At 43.2% G+C, this 21,895-nt stretch overlaps 2 protein-coding genes across 6 annotated transcripts; one reads left to right on the top strand and one right to left on the bottom strand.

Moving 5' to 3' along the window:
• Positions 1-376: 376 nt before the first annotated feature.
• MFAP3 (microfibrillar associated protein 3) lies at positions 377-11,913 on the bottom strand. 3 transcript variants are annotated; one of them, XM_017834805.1, is made up of 3 exons: positions 11,803-11,913; positions 5,808-6,267; positions 377-4,405 (listed from the first exon to the last, which is right to left on the bottom strand). In XM_017834805.1, exons 2-3 carry the CDS (start codon positions 6,082-6,084, stop codon positions 3,660-3,662), a joined length of 1,023 nt encoding a protein of 340 aa, XP_017690294.1. In that variant the 5' UTR covers positions 6,085-6,267; positions 11,803-11,913; the 3' UTR covers positions 377-3,659. The 3 variants fall into 3 exon arrangements, with proteins under 3 accessions (XP_017690294.1, XP_017690292.1, XP_017690293.1); XM_017834803.1 differs by lacking the exon at positions 11,803-11,913 and adding an exon at positions 10,927-10,995; XM_017834804.1 differs by lacking the exon at positions 11,803-11,913 and adding an exon at positions 10,737-10,815.
• FAM114A2 (family with sequence similarity 114 member A2) lies at positions 11,005-21,864 on the top strand. Of its 3 annotated transcripts, none has more exons than XM_017834801.1 (14): positions 11,005-11,076; positions 12,232-12,443; positions 12,652-12,748; positions 13,189-13,284; positions 13,568-13,665; positions 14,615-14,749; positions 14,908-15,066; positions 15,699-15,822; positions 16,826-16,905; positions 17,610-17,738; positions 17,958-18,097; positions 18,847-18,919; positions 19,480-19,533; positions 20,270-21,864. In XM_017834801.1, exons 2-14 carry the CDS (start codon positions 12,234-12,236, stop codon positions 20,366-20,368), a joined length of 1,494 nt encoding a protein of 497 aa, XP_017690290.1. In that variant the 5' UTR covers positions 11,005-11,076; positions 12,232-12,233; the 3' UTR covers positions 20,369-21,864. The 3 variants fall into 3 exon arrangements, with proteins under 3 accessions (XP_017690290.1, XP_017690289.1, XP_017690291.1); XM_017834800.1 differs by lacking the exon at positions 11,005-11,076 and adding an exon at positions 11,980-12,107; XM_017834802.1 differs by lacking the exons at positions 11,005-11,076; positions 19,480-19,533 and adding an exon at positions 11,980-12,107.
• Positions 21,865-21,895: the final 31 nt, after the last annotated feature.

Below are 21,895 nucleotides of genomic sequence, written 5' to 3'. Positions count from 1 at the left end.
CTGGCCACCAAAATGCAGTGGGATGCCCCTTCCCATGTGAAAAAAGTAAGGGTTAATACAGGTTTGTAGCTGAAAGTCACTGCACCTCACAGTGTGAAATCAAGAACACACAGACCTTCCTGAAACCATTTCATGTCTGTAAACTGTTCATTTATGCAGCTGGGAACAATTATTACAGATGTTGTCGGGGACTTGAGACATAAAAAAATGACAGACACAAAGATGTCATAGCAGGAATGGTCCATCAGATGAATATCCCAGCAACCTTTGTCAGGGATGACTAACAAACATTCTGCTGAGCTCCAAACAGCTGCTACTTAGCCTTGGAGAGACAGGCACTCCTTACTTGTAAAACAGAAAATTCCACCCAAACAAGGTTTTTCTTTTTAATTTATTTTGAAAATCTACCAATTCATTTTATGAAAGTATGAAAGCCTACGTGGTTACATTAAACAGTTACAGTACAATCCAGGTAATACAAATAATCACTACACAGTTAGTTTTAGGTACTCTTATATAACAAGTAGATTTGATGTTATTTAAAATAAAAGTAAGTCACAAAGAAGAGAAAAAATAGCCTTGCGATTGTCAAAGACTTTAGTTTAAAGCAAGGAAACCACAGCAGACTTTCCTCATCCTACAAAAAGTTAAGAGAGAAACACTTTCAATGTTAATGTTCAGTTAGATTCATCAAAGAAATTTAAGTGCACATATCTACTCTCAGGATAACAAGAATAGTTCACATGTTCTTTGGAAACCAGTGTCACATTTCATTCTCTGGCAATCACTTTTACTGTATAACATCACCATCGTCCTTGCTTCAGATGCATAAAAATCCTGTAAAATACACCAGAGCTCCAAATCTGCTCTAATTGAATTCAGTGGGAGTAGGATCAGTTCCTACATGCACTAAGTACTCCTGATATACTGAAATCCTTACAAAACCTCTTTTCCAGGAATGAAATTAATTTAATGAGTAAAATACTGTAATAACTGAGGAAAACTCTTTGCTTTGCTATCCAGCAATTGACACTGCAACTGGATTTCTGAGGACCTTTATGCACCTTTATTCCTCTCCAACAGCAACAGGACACACAAAGACACCAGGTAACTGTGCTTAGTAAGAACTTGAAGGTATGTAAAGTACAAAAATCAAAGAACGGATCAAATTAATCTAGAAACTGCTCTCCTGACACCCATCTGAAACACCTCCAGTGTCATTCGTCTGCCACTTCTGATGAGACATCTGTCAGTCATAACTGGTTCTTAGGAAGCAGTTAAATGGACCCCAGATTTTGTAGTGGCATCTCTCATCGTGTGTGTGCGTAGTTTGGGGCTAAATATGCAACGTGCCACTGCTGCGTATCATGCAACAGTTTCACAGAAGCAAGGAGAGCTGCTTATGGGAAATAAGGCAGGTGCAGGTACAATTCTGATGGCCTGTGGCACAAAGGAGACTGAAACAAGTCATTCCCTTGTAGCCTTCACATCTTTTGAGTAAGACATCCGAGAGGGTGCAACCCCCCAAATCTCCACCCACAAACAAACCTGCAACAAACCTGCAGAAGTCGTAGTACAGAAGTCAAGTCAGTAGCATCTTAGCAGGGCTTCTGAGAGAACCAGGTATTTATCCACAGAGTATTTTTTAACACTGATCACCTCGAAGAACTTAAAGAAACCAGACAGGTTACACAAAACTATACAAACTTTTCACCTGGACATAAAGTGCCATCGAACTATGGAAGCAAAAAAGAAGTTACTGTTGAGGGCAGTAGCTACTCTAAGTGTCTACAGAAGGCTTTATTCCCCTGAAGCAGCTAAAGTTTGCTACAATCTGGGAAATGGCACCAAGCTGGTGGGAATGCTACTATAACCAAGGCTACCAATTTCCTTCCTTCCTGACAAACAACACTCTTACTCGACAGGCTGAAGGCATCTAGGGTGCATTTACTGGTGGCTGACTGCAGGACTTTCCCCAGAAGGTAGTTTAAAATGGTAACAGATGCTGTCATTTCCCCCTCTCTGATATGATATGATAACTATAATTCGTTCAGAGTGTGAATAACCATAGATGGCCCCACCCTGCTATTACCACTCTGCCTGCTTGTTTTCTACCTCTACTCATGTAAATCTAATGTCAAATCCTCTTAAGAATCCTGAGCAGCCGTCCAGAATCACTTGTTCAACTGACATTTCTGTAATAATAAGGAAAGAAAAAAGAGTTGTGGGAAATTAAATGGTGCTCCTGTTGCCAAGTTGTTAAAATTATATGGCAATATGCTTCCAGTAGTTGTAAGAAATTAATTTGTGGAGTGCTTACAAGCTTTACATCTACTAAATCTCAACAGGATAGAAAATGCTATTTAAGTGATGCAACTTACAAATGTTAAGGAGGAAAAAAAAAACAGCACCAAAGAGTGAAAGAAGAAACTAGATTCTTGTGTGCACTCTGATTCCTGGAGGCTGGATCTCTACAGCTGAGGAAGCCACGTGGGAGATCCTCGGTGAAGTACTTGTGTGTGTACGTGTGTCAGCACCGGCACCTCTCCCCTCTGCCACCCTCTTCAGTGGATAAGGCTGGGCTACACCCTGTAAACTCCACACCTGTAAACACGGGCTGGCAAACAGCTCTGCCAGTCCCTCCACCAGCCCCTCTCTCTGCCACTGCCTTCTGACAGTACTGGCCAGAGCAGAGCAAGTGTCACTACTTTTTACCTGCTCTATGATAATGCTCAGAAATTAAAATGCTCAGAAAGAAGTGCCTGAGACACCTGTCTGTAGATGAACTTACTTATTAGTTATGCCACTATGTGATTACTGTCATTCATTTCTCACAACAATGTCAAATACGATATAAAACTTTGGATTTTTCTGTAGTGAGTGAAATCAGCAAAGTCAAAAGCCAGGCAGTGCTGGCAGTGCTGTTACTGCTCCATTCTGTGGGACAGAACCAGGGTAAGGCGCTTTGGCATCAGCACCAAGTTTAAGCAACAAGCTTCTAGAGTATGTACAAGTTTCCTGCAGATGCATGGAAAACTGAGACCCCCTCGTTGTTCTCTAAGCTGCTTTGAAACTACAGCAATTTGTTTAATCCAGCAGCAGACCCTGGTACTTTTCCTAAGTACAGTACATTTTGATAGCAACATAGAAGCACGGGACACAAAACAGATTTGTTCAAGCTCACCATGGTTGTGATGGGCTGCACGCACCAAGAGGCAACTCAAAAAGAGCACACAACTTGAATCACCAGGACAACACTGACTCAAAGGAATTTCGGCTCAACTTTGTGAAGAAAGAAAGGATTCACAAAGGAAAAGACCTTATTGCAAGTTGTACTGCTCAGCTTGGCCAGTTCTAACACAGATCAGAAGTATCAGAAGCTACCAAGGAGCCAAGGACAAAGAACTCCTGTTTTGCAGGAACTGTTTTAAGTATAGCAAGCCTGCTTTAAAAAGAAAAGCCCCTGCACAACGTTCCAAGTGGCCTCTTCTAACAGACTGAACTTGTTAGATCAACACTGACAGGAAATGCAGATTTCTGGCACCTTGCAATTTGGAAAACTGTTGTGCACGTGGGACTGAGGCAGCTTGTTTGCAGACCCCTTTCTCACAGTATCCTTGGGTCACCCCAGCTTCCTTCACCCCCTTGGATTGCTGGACTCAGCAGGTGCCTTCCTCAGAAGGCGCAAACTGGCAGCTGTCGTGGGAAACAGTGTCGATGCTCTGCACCTCGGACTGCGGGTGGATGGACACCTGCACGGCGATCTCCTGGCCCTGCTCGCTCATGGAACCGTCGTCGGAATCCCCGGCTGGGGAATCGCTGCGCTTCATCTCCGGGTCGATGGGGAATATCGCAGCCTGGGCACCGCAGCCTTGGGACTCCTTGTCCTCCTTGCCGACTTCATCGGGATCGTCGACTCGCACAGCCTCGAAGATCTCCTCCATGAACGCCCTGCAGTTAAGGATCAGAGGTGGGAGGGGAATGCTTCTGGCAAGCTCTTCGATGTATCGAGCAAACTCCATGGTCTTAAACTGAGTGACTTTGGCCAGCTCCAGTGTTTTGGCAGATGTAATGATAGGGATGCGCTTGGCTATTTCAAAAGCCTTCTGAAGCTTCTCAGCCCCTTCTGTCCTGAAGAACTCATTGATCGCCTTCTCTGTCTTGCGGAGGTGGCTGCTCATCATGCACAGACGGGTTATGTTCAAAATGAGGGTGATGGCAAAGGCAACGAGGCACACAATCATGTAGTAGATACTCATGTCTCCTGAGGTGAAGATAACCCTCAGAGTGACTGTGTAATACAAGGTCTCCTGATGGTTAATGCCTGCACACGTGTATCGGCCCCGGTCAGCAAAGCTGACCTTTGTGATGTTAAGGGAATTATCAGCAATCCTCCACCGGTCACCTGGAGAGTGGAAAGAAATAAACCAAGCTGATGAAACCAAAATCACTGGGTAAACTACACATGTGCTGTTTGCTTCATCAACAGGAGTCAAAGCTTGGCAGTTAAGCAGCCCACTTCTAGCATAACACTAACAGTACACCAAGGACTGCAATGTCCTTTTCATGCTTGTGATACAGAAAGCCATAAGCCATTTACCAATCCTACTGCTTAATGGTAAATTATACTGCATGCTCGCTACACTGGATTTACTTCCTTCTCTCATCTGCACTCTCTAGTGTGCTTCTGGACTGCCAGGTCTTTCTGACAGGGAATCCAGTTCTTAACTTGGGCATCTTTTAAAAGACTGTCCTCCATAAAGTCTAATTTTCCGTACATTCAGAATCAAAAGTCAACCGACCCATGAAAAAGATCAGTCTGTAAATGGCTCTGCTGGCAAAAGAACCCAGGACTTTCCTGAGACATGGTTTTCTGCTGAGCATGCAGCGCTGACACACAAAACCCAAGTAAAAAGAAATCAATACGAGAAGCTTTATACAGCATTTGCTGTGCGTTTATAACTTAGGGGGAAAACTGTTTTCATAACTCATTCTTCTAATTACTCTACTTTGAACTACTTTCATAACTTATTCTTCTAATTACTCTACTTTGAACTATTTTCATAACTTATTCTTCTAATTACTCTACTTTGAACTAATCTCCAGATGGCATTATAACTACAAAAAGGTTACTGAATACTTAAGGCAGAAAGATGGCCTCCAACAAGTCCTATCAATTAGTTTGATGATCTTCATTAATACTAATAGAGAAAAACAAATGCATCTCTAAAACACTTTTCTTAAATTAACAACTACAGGGACAGAACTCTAAGAGCCAATAGCTCAAAAAATATAGTCCCCTCTCAGTACAAAAGGGTTAAATACCATGTATTGCATTGTTGGCCATTACACGTTGAGTTACTTTCAAATGTCTCACTGGTGGTTAAACCAGAAAATAAATGTACTAAGTTACCATGCTTTAAAATATCTTGTAATGAAATTAAAGCACTGACTGCCAGCTGGAAAAGGTCACAAGTTGTGGACAACTGTGTTTAATTCATGTGTTTGGAAAAATCTAATCTAAACCAGAGCAATAATAAACAAAAACATCAGTTAGCATCTGGTAAAATGCAAACTCATTTCTTCTGTATTGAATGATTCTGTGGGCCACCAAAGCAGGATGGATGGACTGGGACAGAAGAGCTCAGGTATAATTCACAAGTAAAGAGTTTTGTCTTGCTTTCTCCTTATCGGCCAACTGTAAAAATGGGAGGATAGGAAGAAAAAATTATAATAAAGCCCCAGTGTTTTTCAGATACTGTATAAAAGGGGAATACTTAAGGACAGAAAACAGCAGGAAAACTCACCATCTTGCTGTTTAAGCAGGTGTCCCCTGGAGTTATACCAAAGGATATGTTCATACTGGCTGATGTTCAGTTTACATTCAATTAAAATACTGGTCCCCTCTTTGGCTATGATATCATGGTGTGCTGGAGAACTTATTAAAGCTTGAGACACTGCAGGAAGTGATGCATTGAAAGACCCAAAAGCAACTGTCCTGTTAAAAGCTACATTTTCCACTGTCAGTCCAACTGAAAGATCAGCACTAACAGTCAAAATTAACAGGCAGTAGCTGAGCTTCATGGAAAGCTAGTGAAAATTCTTTTTTCATTTAATTTGGAGAAACGAGGTCATACGATATTAAGTTGTCTGTATTGCTCTGAGATAGGAGGGGAGGCTCTTGATTTGTTCTGTGATGGAAAAAGGTCTTGAATCCAAATGCACTTTCAAGACCATCAATATTTGAAGTGGAAACTGGAAGTCCGACTGAAAGGAAAAAAAGCAGTAAGTTTATTAATGACAGCAAGGTTACAGCATATTCAAATTTCATTTCCAGTAAACAGATTTCGATTAGCATAATACAAACTGTCAGCTGAGAGGTTCCAAATCAGAGCTTTGCTCAGAACATAGTAATGAAACGAGGGTAAGAAGGAATTAGCCCAACCTCCAGTCCACTAGATGTTCATCTTCCCAACCAAATAAATAATCTCGGGAACAATAATCATTAAGGGGAAAAAGGTTTTAAAAAAAGAACAAATTGTTCAGACTGCTTGAAATGCATAATTATCTTTAGAAGTGCTTTCTTAATAGAGGAAGAAAAGTGAGAAAGAGGATGTAATTTCTGCCTCCCTCCCCACCAATATCAAAGTGCTTTTAAGCCCTGGTTTTCTAAATCCAGTCTTTCATTTACAATCCAGAAAAAAGCCAGAGCGCACACACACATCTGATTTTTAGCATTTATACATCTACTTACTTGATTTTAGAGGCACAATCAGTGTTAGATGTCTAAATACTACATAATATGCTTATAATTTCTTAGGAAAACTCTTGGCAGCTATAACACTACAGAGAGGAAGTCTCTTTCTGCCTGTCAGGATACTGATGTCTCAATATACTTCCTTTTTTGCAATCTCTCTTGCTCCTGCTGCATTTTCTAAGTCTGCTTCTTTTTATTCTTGTTTGTTTTACAGTGAGCTCCTGTTGAAAATCTTTTACTTTATGATGCTACATCTCAGCAGTCTTCCTCATCTTCTCTACCCAAACTTCATAGCAAATTGAAAAATTGTTTTGTCTAGGGACAGATTATCTTCAAATTAATGCGCACATAAGATATTTTAAGACATTAGGATACAGCCTTTAATTTTATGTCTTTTGCACACAAGGATTTTCCTCTCTTACAAGACAGAATAAAACCAACTTGTAACAAAATGAGATGACACTGATAAAAGAAAATCTGTAATCAATTTTTCTGGCAGCTTGATTCAAGAAAACTTCGAATCCAATATGTGTTCCCTGAAGCTATAATTCCATCTAGACTGCTCCAGAGCCCTAAAAAAAAATTATGAAGTACAGAAGCCACAAGCCCAAATGTTATCCTAAAGAATATCTCACTTCATACCATTGACTGTGACTTCAAATTTATCAGCCTTTCTTCTACCACTAACAGATGCTGTAGAACTGAATTTCATAAATATCACAAGAGAAAGGAACACATTTTCTTAATAAATAATGCAGACACTTCTCATCCTTCCAGAATCACTAGTTATCACTACCTAAACCACTTATGAAAAATAATGAAATATACATAAAGCCAGGTGATTTGTACTAATTGTCTTTTATCAGAGAAAATCCAGGCATATTCAAGAAGGGGAAATTCTGCTGATAAGATGCTATCCAGAGTAGGAGTTTTTTTCAGTTAATTTGTCGAAGGTCAAACCAGATTCCAGACTTGACATCTGATGAGAAATGTGTTATCTGACCCATTTCCAATTCTGTTGCAGCTATTGCCAAAACCAGTTTAACAAAGAAGGCAAAGAAGACAGCTGTGTCCAACTCTCCTTCAAGCTTGACTAACCAACTCACCCACTGAATCCCGCAAGAGAAACTGGAAAACAGGCTCCCTACTTGTTTCTCTGTAAACAGAAATCCCTTCATCTGCCCTCTTATTTTTTTTTTAATCATTGGCTGCACTCTGTTTTCTATCATGCCTCTTGTCCTTTCATTTAAGATGAGACCAGTGCTGAGAACTCAATTATACCATTGTGCTGAAGAAGCTACTTTCCCACAGCTAAACAGTTAAAAACAGTACCAAGGGCTCTTTCATTCCTATTTTTCACCAACTACACTTTGGGGAAAGTGTTTACTGAGTCCTGCTGCCTCTAGAGAAATGCATCTCATCCACAGCAATGGCACAGGTCTGAAAAGAACCCAATACTAAGGTTGCTCTTGATCAACAACTATTCTTCTGTCTGAAGGAGGGGGTTTTAACCTTTCTTTTTTAGACCCCTTGTATTTTCAGACTGTTTTAGAGCCTTCAGAAGGCTGCTGACAACCGACCTGCATATTTTGGTAACCTTGTGCAGACTGCTTAAGGCAGGCTGTGGTCTGTGAGTGGTTTGTGGACCACTGACGTTTGAATTGCTGGAGCTGCTGTTTGAGAGTCTGTCACAGCTTGTGGTGGCAAGTGAGACGCTGCAGTCACAGATCTTGAGCTGACATCATCCCATGATCCAGCTGCCTTCAGCTAAAAATGCCACTGCACTTAATGGTTTCTGCATGCATCAGACCTGACTTCACAGCACCCGATGCAGTTACAACTTTGCAGTAAAGACAAACCCTCCTCTTCAATCTCGAATCATAGGCACACAATAACTCACAGTCTTCTAAAACAATAACCTCCCAACTGATATTTTAGATTTATTAGAGAATAATTCCAGTGCCTCCTGTACTTTGCCTATGCTATTGAAATTTTAAATTATTAAATTTAAATTGTTAGATTTCCAAGTGTCTGTGACGCTCCTCCTAAAACGACATTAGGAATCTCACTCAATTATTTAACACAAGAAATACTCAGCAACATTTCCCCTCATAAGAATAATTATCTTCAGTAATTGCATATGCTCTCCTCTATACTTGCACTGAGCCTGCATAATGTATAAACCATTGGTGATGGGTCATTTAATTTTACTATTAAATTCTTCGAGGTCTGATTTATTAGAAATTGTTTGTCTTTTGGAAAAGCCATTATTGCTAAGCAGACAATGATCTCTCACTGCCGAGTGCTGGGAACAATAAAATGACTTGCAAAATCCATATTCTTCAACCACTGCACTTATGCAAAACAGCTGTTGGAGCTGATAAAGGACCCAAAAAGGATAAAGTGTGATCAGTGCCAACATCAAAATTCCTCAAGAAAGTGTTAACCTCAAGCAAGATGAAATGTGGAGAATAGAAACTGGCTATTTTACAACTGAACCCGAAGCTGAGCTCAACATATTTAACCTTTATTAAACCATAAGTTGTGACAACAAATAGCAGTGGAAAGATAAAAATCTGTGATGCATGAGCTTGTATGAGTCATCCTTGGCTCTTACCCTGAAGAAGGGTATTCGTGTTTAACTTAGAGCACTCTAAGTAGTCCCACTGAGGTCAGTGGAAGTACTGGTAGTACTTAAAATTACACACATTTATATGGCACTGCAAAATTGGGGCCCAAGAGGTTGCGAGTTATATGGCTTTACATTCACTCCTTATAACATCATTCCATACCTGGAGCAACGTGGAGCAATAAACTGAGACACACCTGACAGAGCACAGGCTGCTCTGACTGACCGACACTTCTGGCACACGGTGTGGAAACGGGTTTTGGCACTTACAGCAAGCTAATTGGTAATAGTGCATGTAGATGGATCCAAATGGATTGCTCCAGCACGGAGCACACCTTTCTGCTTGCAGTGTGATGTCTTGCAGAAATACCATTTGCAAGGCCCCTCTGACCCTCTGTCAAACCAGGGAGATGCATTTGGCAGAGCCCTGCACATAATAACTCCTGGGAAGTTTATGAAAATAGACAGCATGGTCTTGACAAAAGCCATTCCGGGTGCTCCCAGTGCAGGAGAGGGCACAGGGAGGGGTCATCCTCTGCTGGCGCCAGCCAAGGCTCTGCAGGGGAAAAGCAGCACCCACAGCCCAAAATCCAACCTAAGGAGCGAATCCACAAGAGACCAGGGCCAGCCTCGCACTTGATGGGATGTGGTGTTTCCCTGTGTGTGTCCCTTGGCTGCCTGACCCCTGTCACGGGGGTGACTCGCCGTGGACACGGCACTGGCTGTGCACCAAAAGGTTTTTTTTTTTTGCTCCGTCAACTAAAAACGATCGGGCACCAAATCCTACTGAACAGAAACCCCGTCCCCGCAGCCCAGCCCTGCATGCTCCAAGTTCGCTTGTGGAAAATCCCTGCCCCTGCTGGGCCGCTGGAGGCAGCGGGACACCCACCCAGACTGCGGCCGTGGGCACCGGGACACACAGGCGTGACGTCACACACAGTGACATCACGGACTGACGTCACCGGGGCACGACGTCACGCCAGAAACACGGAATATCCTGAGCTGGAAGGGACCCTCAAGGACCATCGAGCCCGTCCCTTAGCCCTGCACAGGACACCCCAACAACACCCTGTGCCTGAGCGTGTTGTCCAAACGCTCCCTGAGCTCTGCCAGATGGCAGAGCGGCCGTGACCACTGCCCTGGGGAGCCAGTTCGGTGCCCGACCACCCCCTGGGGGAAGAACCTCTTTCCAGTATCCGCCTGAACCTCCCCTGACACAACTTTAGCCCATTCCCTCGGGTCTTGTCAGGGCTCACACAGCAGAGATCGGTGCTGCCCCTCCTCGTCCCCTCACAAGGAAGTTGTAACTGCCATGAGGTCTCCCCTCAGCCTCCTCCAGGCTGAACTCACCAAGTGCCCTCAGCCGCTCCTCCTGTGCCTTCTCTCAAGGCCCTTCACCACCTCCGTTACTCTCCAAACCCGCCCCTATTCCCACCCCCCCGCTCCATTTCCACGCCAAAACAGCGCGGCAGGACCCGGGCCCGCCACCTCCCCGCCCCCGCCACGGCCCGGGGAGCCCCGGCGGCCCCGCCGCTCTCACCGGGACGAGGCGCCGGGCCCGGCCAGTCCCGCAGCTCCGCCGGCCCCGCCGACCGGACGCGCTTCCCCCGCGCCGGAGCCGCTTCCGGGGCAGCGCCGGGGCCGCTCCGCGCCGGCCTCGCTGGTCACGGTCCGCCCGGAGCCGCCGAGGGTGAGGGGGCGGCACGGGGCGATCGAGGGGCTCTCCGTGCGCCTCCACGGGGCGAGGGCGTTCGCGGGCCCCCTGTGGGGCCGGCGGTACCATGGGGGGCTGGAGGCATCTGGGGCAAGAATTCCACGGGGGGACTTGGGGGAACCTGGGAGTGACACGTGGGTCAGCCCCGTATGGGGGTCATGGGGCTTTGGGGGTGTCCCGGGGAAGCGGAGGCACAGGGAGAGCCCCAGAGATGAGACTGGGGGCGCAGGGGCTGCCCCGGGTGGGGTGACCCTGGTGCCGTGGAACCCCGGCCCCGGGGCGCGGGGGTCGCAGCGGGGCCCCGGTGACCGCTGTGGAGGGTCCTGGACAGGTGTGGGGGGTCCCCAGCCCGCACCCGGAGCCGCCCTTCCCGCAGGGCTGTCCCTGCCCTTCGCTTGAAGCCATCGCCCCCCCGTGTGCCCGCACTGATTCAGGGGGTGACAGCCGGTGTGGTACCGGGGGGCTCGGCCGGGCCCTGCCTGCGGGTCTCCTCCTCCGGAGCTGGTGAGGTGCTGCCGGGGAGGCCCGGAGGAGGGACAGGTCGGCCCGGGAGCAGCGTGGCAGCCCCGCTATCGTGGGCTGCCCATCCCCGATGTGCGATGTCAGGGTGGCAGCTGGAGCGCATTTCAGGTTCTGGGGGCGTTAATGCCCTGGCAAAACTCAGACCCAAATACAGAAGTGACCCAGTCACTGTCTCCCTACCTGCTCAGCTCTCTGACAGCTGTCCCCATTTATATCCTACACTCCTCAAAGCAGCCGTCCCAAGCAGTTTGTTTTTGCTTTTATTTTGGTGGAGCAAGTCATGGATTTACATTATCTGAGGACCTTTTGTACCTTCATTTGTTTTTCAGAGTTAGCAACCTGGTTTTTTTTCCTGCAGAGAGGGCGTGTCAGTTAGATAAAACCACGTGTTCCTGTGGGACTTTAAACTTCCAAGTATGACGTTTCTTATACCCAGATGTAATTTGGTGTACACACTTGCCTAAAAACATAATCCATGCAAGTGGGTATGTGTAGCAACATTGTCGTGTTTAATTATTTAAAACACAAATTCTATGCTGTTGAACTAGTGTCAAAGTGTACAAGGGAGTAATTTTTTTAATCTGCTTTGCTTCCTGTGGATGTTCTTAGTCATGTCTGAGAAAGGCAGTGGTGAAAATCTGAAAGAAGAAACCCCTCATGAGGAAGAAAATGAACAGAAAGCAGAGGAACTTGGCTGCTCTGAGAGCAATGAAGAGAGGGAAAAAGAGCTTGAGCCTGTGCCTGTGACTCGGAAAAGACCTGAGCCCAAGCCTCCAAGCCAGCCTGATGCCACAGAAAAGCCCACAGCTGAAACCACCAAGGTATGTTCCTGTGCTTACTCAGAATAATGTGACTTCGTGTCCTTGAGCACGGGAGAATTCTGAGCATAAGCCCCACTCCTCTCTGCAAATTCATATTTGCTGTTTCTCTGAAAAGAAAAAGCTGCACAAAAGTCACACGTCATAGACTGCTTTTGCTCCTCTCCTCACCATGATACCTGCATCACTTTTCTGTTTTTCTTCATTAAAGGTCTCAGATTCTCCTGCAGTTCAGACAGGGTGGGGCTACTGGGGAAGTTGGGGGAAATCTCTCCTGTCAACTGCATCTGCTACTGTAGCTACTGTAGGTAAGGCTCTTGCTGGTGTTTGATAAATATTTTAATCATGTTTTGTGTCTCAAGCTAGTGCTTTAGAGCTTGTTTCCGGAGAAGGGGATTTCAGTTATAGCTCCATTATTGGAAAAATGTCAAGAGAATTGTTCGAGTAATGGGGAAGGCTTGTACCAAAAGGTACACTGAGATTAAGGAGATATTCACAGCCAAAATTACTTTCAAGTTTTTAAGGCGTTTGTGTAATTTTCACTTGGTATTTTAAACTGGTATTCAGCCAGTATTTACTACCTGATTTAAAAGCTAAGATAAAACCTTGGTTCATTACATTGGTAGGCAAGCTAGATAGGAGGAGGTTTTAGTGCTGAGTAAACTGTTTTGAACAGGAGGAATCCAGAATAATAAAAAAGAATATGCAGCTCTAATCCTGTTTCTGTTCTGAATTCTGTCTTCTCTAGGTCAAGGTATTTCAAATGTCATAGAAAAAGCAGAAACAACCCTTGGGATCCCCAGTCCTAGTGAAATCTCTTCAGAGTCTGGAAATACTACAAGAGGTCAGTTTTTACTGCATAAGAACAACTCTGAAATATTTTTCATAACAGAATCAGCCCCCAAATAACACCACCTTACTTTGCACTTTGCATATTGAGATCAATAATAAGTTAAAATAATAATTTATTGCTTAGTTGTGTTACCTCTGAAAAGTAGTTAGGAAAATAATCCTAATTGTAGACCTGCTCCTGGCTGACAGTTTGTGTCTGTTGATTTTCCCCACTCTACAGCTGACAGGATCTTTTTTTGGAAGTGAGGAAGCTAATTTTCTGCCTTCTAATGCAGGAAGTGAGAATCCTGGTGCAGCTGATGATGGCAGCTCCTTTCCTATTGCTGGGGCTCTTGAAGTTTTATCAACCATCTCTACTGCTGTCCAAAGCACAGTAAGTGAGTTGGGAATGTGGAAGGAAATGGGTTTAAGAGAGCTTTGGGGTTTTGACCTTTCATCTGAACTATTGTGAGAGGAAACTAATTTTGACATTTGTGGGATGAATGGTGAGAAACTGTTCCAACCTTCAGACAACCTTTATCCTGCACCTTGCTTCTAATTGACACCTAATGTGTAAGATATGTTGAATTTTGATAGTTCTATATTAAGTGTTGATACATAACAACAAAAGCTAACGGTGGACTGTGCAGAGATGCATTTCCATGCGTTTCACCTCTGGACTCTGTCATCTCTGCTCCCTTTAGAGTATTCAGGTAAATGCAGGGTCAGACTCATTCCTGGAATAGTTCCACTGATTTCCAGAGAACTGTCTACAGATGAAATCCATTCTCCTCTTCAAAAACCTTTGTGAAACTAGCCCAATTTGCTTGGAAATCAGCTTGCTCCTGTGACCATGAGAAATGCACTTCAAAGGAAGCCATTACCCTTAGAAACTGCTTTTGTGATCTGCTGTCTTGTCAATTTGCCCGTGAATCTGAAAGAGCTGCAGATGGAAAGCTTGTTTCTTCTTTTAAGGCTTGAACAAAAGTTAGCAACCAAAATCCACAGGTCTAGTGTTTTCTCACTGGAAGGATGAGAACTAAATAATTTAATGTGCCGAGAACCAGCTTGTTCACAAACTAAAAATGTATTTCCTACCAGATTGCTGCAGCTGTCTGGGTGCTGTAATAAACTGTTGGATGATAATATGTTGTGGCTCTTTCTATGTCCTTCTGCTCTCTTTGTGATTATTAGGGTTGAATTTTAGGGTGACAAGGACCCTCTTGGCTTTTATGTGAGTGTCCAGCATCACATCGTTGATATAAATCCCCCAGTTAAATTTCTTCCCCTGTGTAGTCTTCTGCAAGTTTTACGTGCTGTCTTTATCCAAATCTGATTTCTAGGGAAAAACTGTTATTAGTGGAGGTCTGGATGCCTTGGAATTCATCGGGAAAAAGACAATGGATGTAATAGCTGAGGGAGACCCTGGATTCAAAAAAACAAAGGGCCTAATAAACAGAACCTCTACGTTATCTCAGGTATGGCAGTTCCCCATCAGTTGGTTTCTCTCATTTCTCCTCCCTTCTTTTTCAGTCCTGTCATTAAGCAACCATATCAACTACTGAACTAAAAGCCTTTTCCTCCTGTATTCTGTATCTTCTGACACTGTCATGAGGCCTCTGCTTTTCTTTTTCAGGTCTTACGAGAGGCAAAGGAGAAAGAAGAGCAGCAGACAGCTACCGAGGTTACCATGGCTACGGAGAAGAAAGCCCATTATGGGTTACTGTTTGATGAGTTTCAGGGTCTTTCGCATCTGGAGGCCTTAGAGATGCTTTCCAGAGAGAGTGAATCAAAGGTAATGGCCTTGAGCATTTTGCTTTCTATTTTGAGCTCAGCTGAGCAGGCAAAAAAAAAAAAGAAAAAAGATTAGAAATATATGTATATATATGTAAAATCAAGTGCTCAGAACTTGCTATAAAATGGTGATTACACAGCTTCACTTGAACCTCTGCATTAGTATTTGATGTTTACCTTGGGAGCAGTTTGTCCTGTCCTCAGCTCCTAATGCAATTCCCTTTACCCAGCCAGCCTCAGGTCCTGCATGTCTTCAATAACTTTTCACAAGTTACTCTCCTCACACCCACTTGTTTGCTGCCTTGGTCTGGAGAAGAGGAGAGTGTTGTAAGCACGGCAGAGATTGTCCTCTCTATCTTGAGACAAGGAGGAGGGCAGATGAGCATGCAATTTCAGAAGTCATTCACTTTTTTTTTTTTATGAAAGAAATTTGAGTAACTCCTTAAGAATCTGTTATTACCTATGAGGGCTTCACAAATAGGTCTTTTTCCCTTTCCTCCTTTTTGTAGGAACATACCCTTTTCTCATTACCATCAGTCTGTCATGCTTTTACATGCAGTCTAAACTAGTGCTGCATTTTCTGTCCTACTGGATGGATTTATGATTCTCTTTGGCTGTGCTGCCCCTAATTAGGTGAAATCGGTTCTAAATGCTCTCTCTGGAGAGGAGTTGGACACACTGAAGGAGGAAATGGAACAACTCAAAGAAGCATTTTCTTTACCTGAATTCTTTGAAGAAGAAGAGGAAGAAAAGAAGGGTAAGAGAGTCCCAGGTTCTGGGAGGAGAGAAGCTGGTTCTCACTGAAATTCTAAGTGCAGAGCCAACCAGCCCTGATCACTAGCAGTGGGCATGATGCCAAAGTTAAGTTATTCTTTAGCTGGATGCTTAATCCTAAAGCCATTTGTGGCCAGGGGCATGACAGGTAGCAACACCCTTCGTTTCTGGAAAGCTGCTGTGCAGTCATTCTGTACCAAAAGGTACAGTAATTCTGTAGCAGGAACGATTTCTTGCCAGAGCAGGATTGGAGTTGTTTGATTCCTGGACAGTTCATACTGACCCTGAGCCAAGAGGCAAATTCAAAGAGATGCTGGGTTTCCTTGACCAGGAGGGAAAGACTGTGAATAGAATTGTCCAACCTGTGGGAAAGCAAAAAGCCTTTTTATTTGTTTTTTAAATGAGAGTTAGCACACAGACCAAAAGACTCAGAGGTGCCTTCACACACAAGAGCTCTGATTCTTGAGGATTACATGGATTTAAATGTAAATTTCTTGCATTGCTTTTACCTAAATGCTCATCAGGGAGGGCTTACACACCTGCACTTGCTATCGTTCAACATTTAATGTATCCTTTATATTTGCACATAATGGATCTCACATCTGCTCTGCCATATATAATAGGGGAACCATAGGCTCTAAGTGATATTTCAGACTCTCCAAGGTGATGTGCAAGTTAGTGTGTTATAAAAGGCTGCCTGTAGAAAACTAAAAAATAAAAAAAACCTGGAGTTACCTTAGCTACAAAACCAAAATTGAGAAGGCAAAAGCTAACCTTCAGGCACTGATGTCTCCACCTTTGCAGAACTTACCTTAGAAATTGTATTTGAAAAGACTAGCTTTGATGCATTTTTGCCTGAGGTGGTGATTCAAAGAGAAATAAAGGAAACAGTTGACAGACTTGTGCAGAACTAGTTGTGCATTGAAGTTCTGCTTATTCCTGAATCTGTCGTTTGTGTGGATTCTTTAACCTTTCTTGTCCTTTAGGAGATGAGGAGTTCACAAAAGAAATTACAGAGTTGTTTTCAGAATTGCACATCTCCTCCAAGCCAGACAAACTGATAATGGTGAGTTATTTCCCATCTTTTAAAAGTTGGAGAGATTCCCCACAGGAACTGCTTCTCAGTCCTGCTTTGCTTGTGAAAATACCAAGTGCGTGAAAACAAGACATGTTTTAGATCCTTTGACAATGGTAGGCAAAGGAGATGGGCCTTTAACTTTATAGAACAAAGTCCTGGTCTGTCATGTCTTTGGCTCTGAGTCAGTAGACACCAGCATGTCTTTGCCCTGTCACTGGGCACTTGTGGGTGGTGCCAAAGATAACCAGGAGCAGCAGCCTTCAGCCACCACAGTGAAATAACCTGCAGTCATGAGCTGAAGCCCTCCTCTTGGTACAAAGCACCTGGTTTTACCATGTTCAGGAGAGGAAGAATCACCTTTCTTGTCTTCATTTCACTACCCTTCAGATCCACCAAGTGGCAGCAGCATTCTGCAGACATGCTTTTAAAGCATCTCTGATAGTCTGGTCTTGCTGGTAAACTCCAGCACCTGGTGCTAGAGAAATAACTGCCCTCAACTACATCAGCCAACTGTCTACAAAGTCCTGAAGGCACTTTGTAGATCATTTGGGGGATCATTCGTCCTGGTTCTTCTCACAAGCTCAGGAGTTGTAGATTCTTCTTTCCTATAGAGAGATCTAATATTCTGTGTCTTTTGATGTGCAGGGAGGCTTCATTCTAGTCATTAAATACTGTGGCACATCTTCATACAGGTGAGGACATCTGCTCATGAATGGATAGCACAATTCAACAGTAGTCTTCCTAAAGAAGAAAAAGAGAATGAAGAAAACCAAGAAACAGAACCCAGAGATGATGACCGGGATGCTAAAAAATCAGTAGAGGTAACTGAGTAATGAAGGAAGAGAATATCTGACTGCAGAGTGTTTATCTGGCTGCTGAGTTACAGTTGTGATTCCCAGAGTTTATGGGTTTCTATTTCTGTGCACATTCTGAGGTCTGAAAGGGCAGTGTAGTGATAGTATGTTGTGTGAATGACTTGTTTTAAATAATAAAAGCTGCTAGTTTTTGTATGGTACAGGGAATCTTTTTCCCTCTTGCAGGATATTCATGCATTTGCCATAAGAAGCCTGGCAGAACTGACAGCCTGCTCCATTGAAATGTTTCACAAAACTGCAGCTTTGTTTCTGTATGGTCAGAAACAGGAGGTGACAGCCACAGACAGAGCCAAGTCCCTCTCACAGTGAGTGCATCTCTTAGTAAATGTATAGCATATAATTACCTACTTACTGATTAAACTGTCTAATAACTCTTTGCAAATTCATGTAATGCAGGGCTCTTGAATTCTGCACAGGTGTTCAGATTTGTGAATTTGGCAGATTTGTGATGGGTGGCATCACTGCCTTCCAGCAGAACTCGGCTGTCCCTTTCCAGTTTAAAGACATTTCTTGATAAGAAGCAGTACACCCTACTTGAAAGCTTTATGTAGTCAAGAAGAATGTTTGCCCTAAGCTTGTGCTAGTCAGTAGACAGACATTTAAAACATGACAAAGCAGTTGTATAAAAGTGATTCTTGATTCTCTCTTTGTTAATCATTTAGTATGCCAGATACATGAGCCTGTACATTTACTGCCCAGGAGATACTTGGCATGTGTATGAAATATGCATCACTTTCTAATTCAGAAAATGACACTTGCCAGTAAAAAAAAAAAAAAAAAAAAAAGACAAGTTAGTACTGTTCCTTCCAGGATGGATGTGTCTGTCCTCTAAATGCTGCTTCAGTTCTTCAGCTTTAATTATTTATTTCTCCTCTCTAATTTATTTGGGGAGCTTCTGAATCTTCATACACCGTTTATATGCTCTATGTCAGTTTTGGTTTAATTTAATTTTATAAGCATAGAAACAAGGCATTTATGTTTTAGAGGAACACTAAAAGGAAGTTCATCCTGAGGACTGTATTTACTTCACGGTTTTCCCTCCCTTCTTCCACAGAATGACAATCATGCTGTGTAAAGAACTGTCAGCTTTCTCTAAAGAGTTTACAACATGCTTAACAACGGCAGGGGTAAGAGTTGCACCACAGTTCCTAGGAATGAGATGTGGTTGGTTGATTACAGCCTTGGGATCTTTGCCATGAAGTGCATTTTGTCTTTGCATGTTTACATGTGCAGTGTTTTTCCTGTGAACTGATTTTCTAGGCTGGTGTTCCCCAGATTGTGTGCTGAGCTTTTGAGTGTCTCCTGCTGCATCCACGCTGGCACAGAGTGGGGGTGGGAGTCAGGGCTGGCTGTACTAAGGAGACAGAAGCAAATAAGTTTTGTGATCCTGTTGTGGATTTTCCAGAGCACTCAGGTGTTACTGAAGAGTATCATTATCTCTGAATTCTCCACTTGTCCCCAGTGCATTTGAAGATGTGATGTGTGTATTCATACACGATCTGTGTTGGGCACATGCAGGTTACTGTGTCCTTATTTGCATGCTACAGGGCAGCTTAGCTTGTGGCTTAGCTTTGCTCTAGTCAAGGGAGCAGTGGTGATTTTAAACTTACTGAGGATTTAGCTTTATCTTGCTTGAAGAAATGTGATCAAATTTTCAATCAGGATAATATATGTCTGATCTCTGCAGGTCAAAGAGAAAGCAGATGTGCTTAATCCCTTAATCACTGGAGTGTTTTTGGAGGTCAGTTGTGCTAACGTTAAAACTTTAGGCTAATGGTTTAAAAATATATATGCTGGTTCTTTCCACTTCAGTATCCTTATGCATGCCAAGTTCTCTAACCCAGGATCTAAAATTGTGCTTACCTGTCTAATAACTTGAAAGTTTTAATAAATGTCTAGATTTGCACAGGAGATGAGTTACTCGGTGAAGAGTGAGCCTTATGTGGTGTCAGCTGACAGTTACCATGGGTCAGAAGACACATATTGAATTCAGCAGTCTGGAGTTTTAGAATTTAAATGTCCAAAGTCAAACCTTAGACAAGTTCAGAAATTGCCATGCAAGAGTCCCAACACTTCCTTGCCATTAAGTTGGTTCTCAATGTTTGCACAGCTCTGCAGTGTGGTAGGAAAGGAGTGTTTCGTGTTGGTGTGTCCTTCCTTCCTGCCACAGTGTGGTTATGCTTCACTTAGAAATAAACTCTATTCATCTGTTACTGAAAACAGTATCCTACATTTGGATTGCACCTGATCTTGTTTGGGAGTTTTTAAGCCAGTTGCTTTTTTTGCCTAATGGCATAAATCCCCTGCAAAACTTAATATTAAATTGGTTTCTGGAATAAAGCCTTTAAAATCCAGCAAGCAGTAGGCTTCTGTTTCTTCTGTGCATTAATCAATGCTGTTTGAAATGAGTATGTGGTTAGTAAAGCTGATTGGCAGTGTAATTATTCATGTGTGTATTTTGATTTTTGTTTTCACAGGCTTCAAACAGTGCTTCCTATATCCAAGATGCCTTCCAGCTCTTGCTGCCTGTACTGCAGATCTCTCTTATCGAGGCTAGAACGGAACTATCACAGTAATAAAAATCCTTCTAATTAAGAACTTTTTGACCTTCCCACTTCGTAGTTTCCATGCTGGAGAATGATGTAATGGCTCTTATTAAAGGGAAAAAGATGAACTCTGTTCGCTGCTGCAAGAATGGTGATTAAGTGCAGTCTGGCAGTGACAGCTCTTACAGCACACTGGGAGATGTGATTAGCATAGTCCAGGCTGGTGGACAACGTGACAGACTTAAAGTGCAGATTGCTTCTCTGTTTTCATGGACTGTCTGTATCTTTCCACTGAAACCTCTCTGCTGTATGTGTTAACAAGCTCTTTGTCTTCACAGTCCAGAGAGCTTCTCCAGTGCTGGAGAAAAGAGTAGCAGCTGGCTAGTTAGAGTTAGCTAAAATCACAGTGTGATTTTTAAGTCAGACATAATTAGGTTCCTGATAGCTCTGCGCTGGTGTTAAAGTGAATATTGGTTAGGAGGTGCAAGAAAAGGCAAATATATATGATTATGAACCTTGCAGCTCCTATGCTGGAAAGAACAGAGCAGAAAGGATTCCTAATCAAGCTGTTGTTGCTGAAGAGAAGCCCCGGCTTCCTGGAGATGTCTGTACTGACTCAGGGATGTGGCACAGAGACTCTCACCAGGGTGCTGTTTCTCATTCTCTCACAGACTGCTTGCTTCAGCAAGAGCTGGGAAAATGCTGATCTGGCCCTCAGAATGCAGGTACTTGGCTTTATAGCAATAAATGAGAACTGGCTAAGAGGGTTTGATTTGTGTTTGGGCAATTTAATGAGAGAATTTAGCAGGAGGATTCCCCTTCTTCAGTGCAGCTTGACATGTCAGCCACAAACTGTTCACAAACTCACATACTGCTTTTCTTCTGTTTCTGTATAAAAACACTATAATGCAATGATCCTTCTTGGAAGGTATATTAAAGTAGGGAGAGAGGAAGCAATTTGGTTCTGTTGGTGGGAGTCCTAATTTGTCTCAGAAGCTGCTCCACATATGGTATCTGTTTCTTTGTGCTGTGCAAGTTCCCTGCTTTGTTCCTTTTTCCAATTTCTGTCTTTTGAGCCTACCAGTGCGGAGGGAGCAGCCTCTGTTGGATTCACAAGAGCAGAAATGCACAGCTCAAATGGAATTTCAAGAAGTCCATAATAACTAACCAGAGGTGACTGAGTGTCACACCTGCCTCTGCACTTGCTCATTGGGAACAATGATGCTCAAATCCCCTTTTGAAAATCCTGTGGGTTTTAGCAGGTCTTGCACATCTCTGCTATACTGAAGGCTTAGCATTCCTCTGCTCTATTTGTGCAGTAGAGAAATGGTTTTTATTATTAGAATACCTTTTGGCTGATCCTCTGATTTTATATATATGGAAAAAGCCTTGCCTTAGTCATGGTTAGACCGATCAGATCTCTAAAGAGAGAGGGGGTATTCGCATCTTAAGGAAAACTGGACTTGAAAGGAGTGTGTCTGGGGTAAAAAAATCTGCACTACAATAAACTCTGTATTTTTTTCTTCTTTTGGTTGATAGCATTATTAAATAAAGGAT

The sequence above is a fragment of the Lepidothrix coronata genome, unplaced genomic scaffold (genome assembly GCF_001604755.1).
Source record: "Lepidothrix coronata isolate B3197 unplaced genomic scaffold, Lepidothrix_coronata-1.0 Scaffold240, whole genome shotgun sequence".
NCBI lineage: Eukaryota > Metazoa > Chordata > Aves > Passeriformes > Pipridae > Lepidothrix > Lepidothrix coronata.
This window is presented reverse-complemented; position numbering and strand designations above follow the sequence as displayed.

Bases quoted from the DNA above. Each gene is read 5' to 3' on its own strand.
- MFAP3 (XM_017834805.1), bottom strand. From the start codon at position 6,084: ATGAAGCTCAGCTACTGCCTGTTAATTTTGACTGTTAGTGCTGATCTT. The intron at 4,406-5,807 runs GTGAGTTTTCCT...TCCACTCTCCAG, and splicing joins CCTGCTTAAACAGCAAGATG to GTGACCGGTGGAGGATTGCT.
- FAM114A2 (XM_017834800.1), top strand. The intron at 12,749-13,188 runs GTAAGGCTCTTG...TGTCTTCTCTAG, and splicing joins TGCTACTGTAGCTACTGTAG to GTCAAGGTATTTCAAATGTC. The intron at 14,750-14,907 runs GTATGGCAGTTC...TTTCTTTTTCAG, and splicing joins GAACCTCTACGTTATCTCAG to GTCTTACGAGAGGCAAAGGA.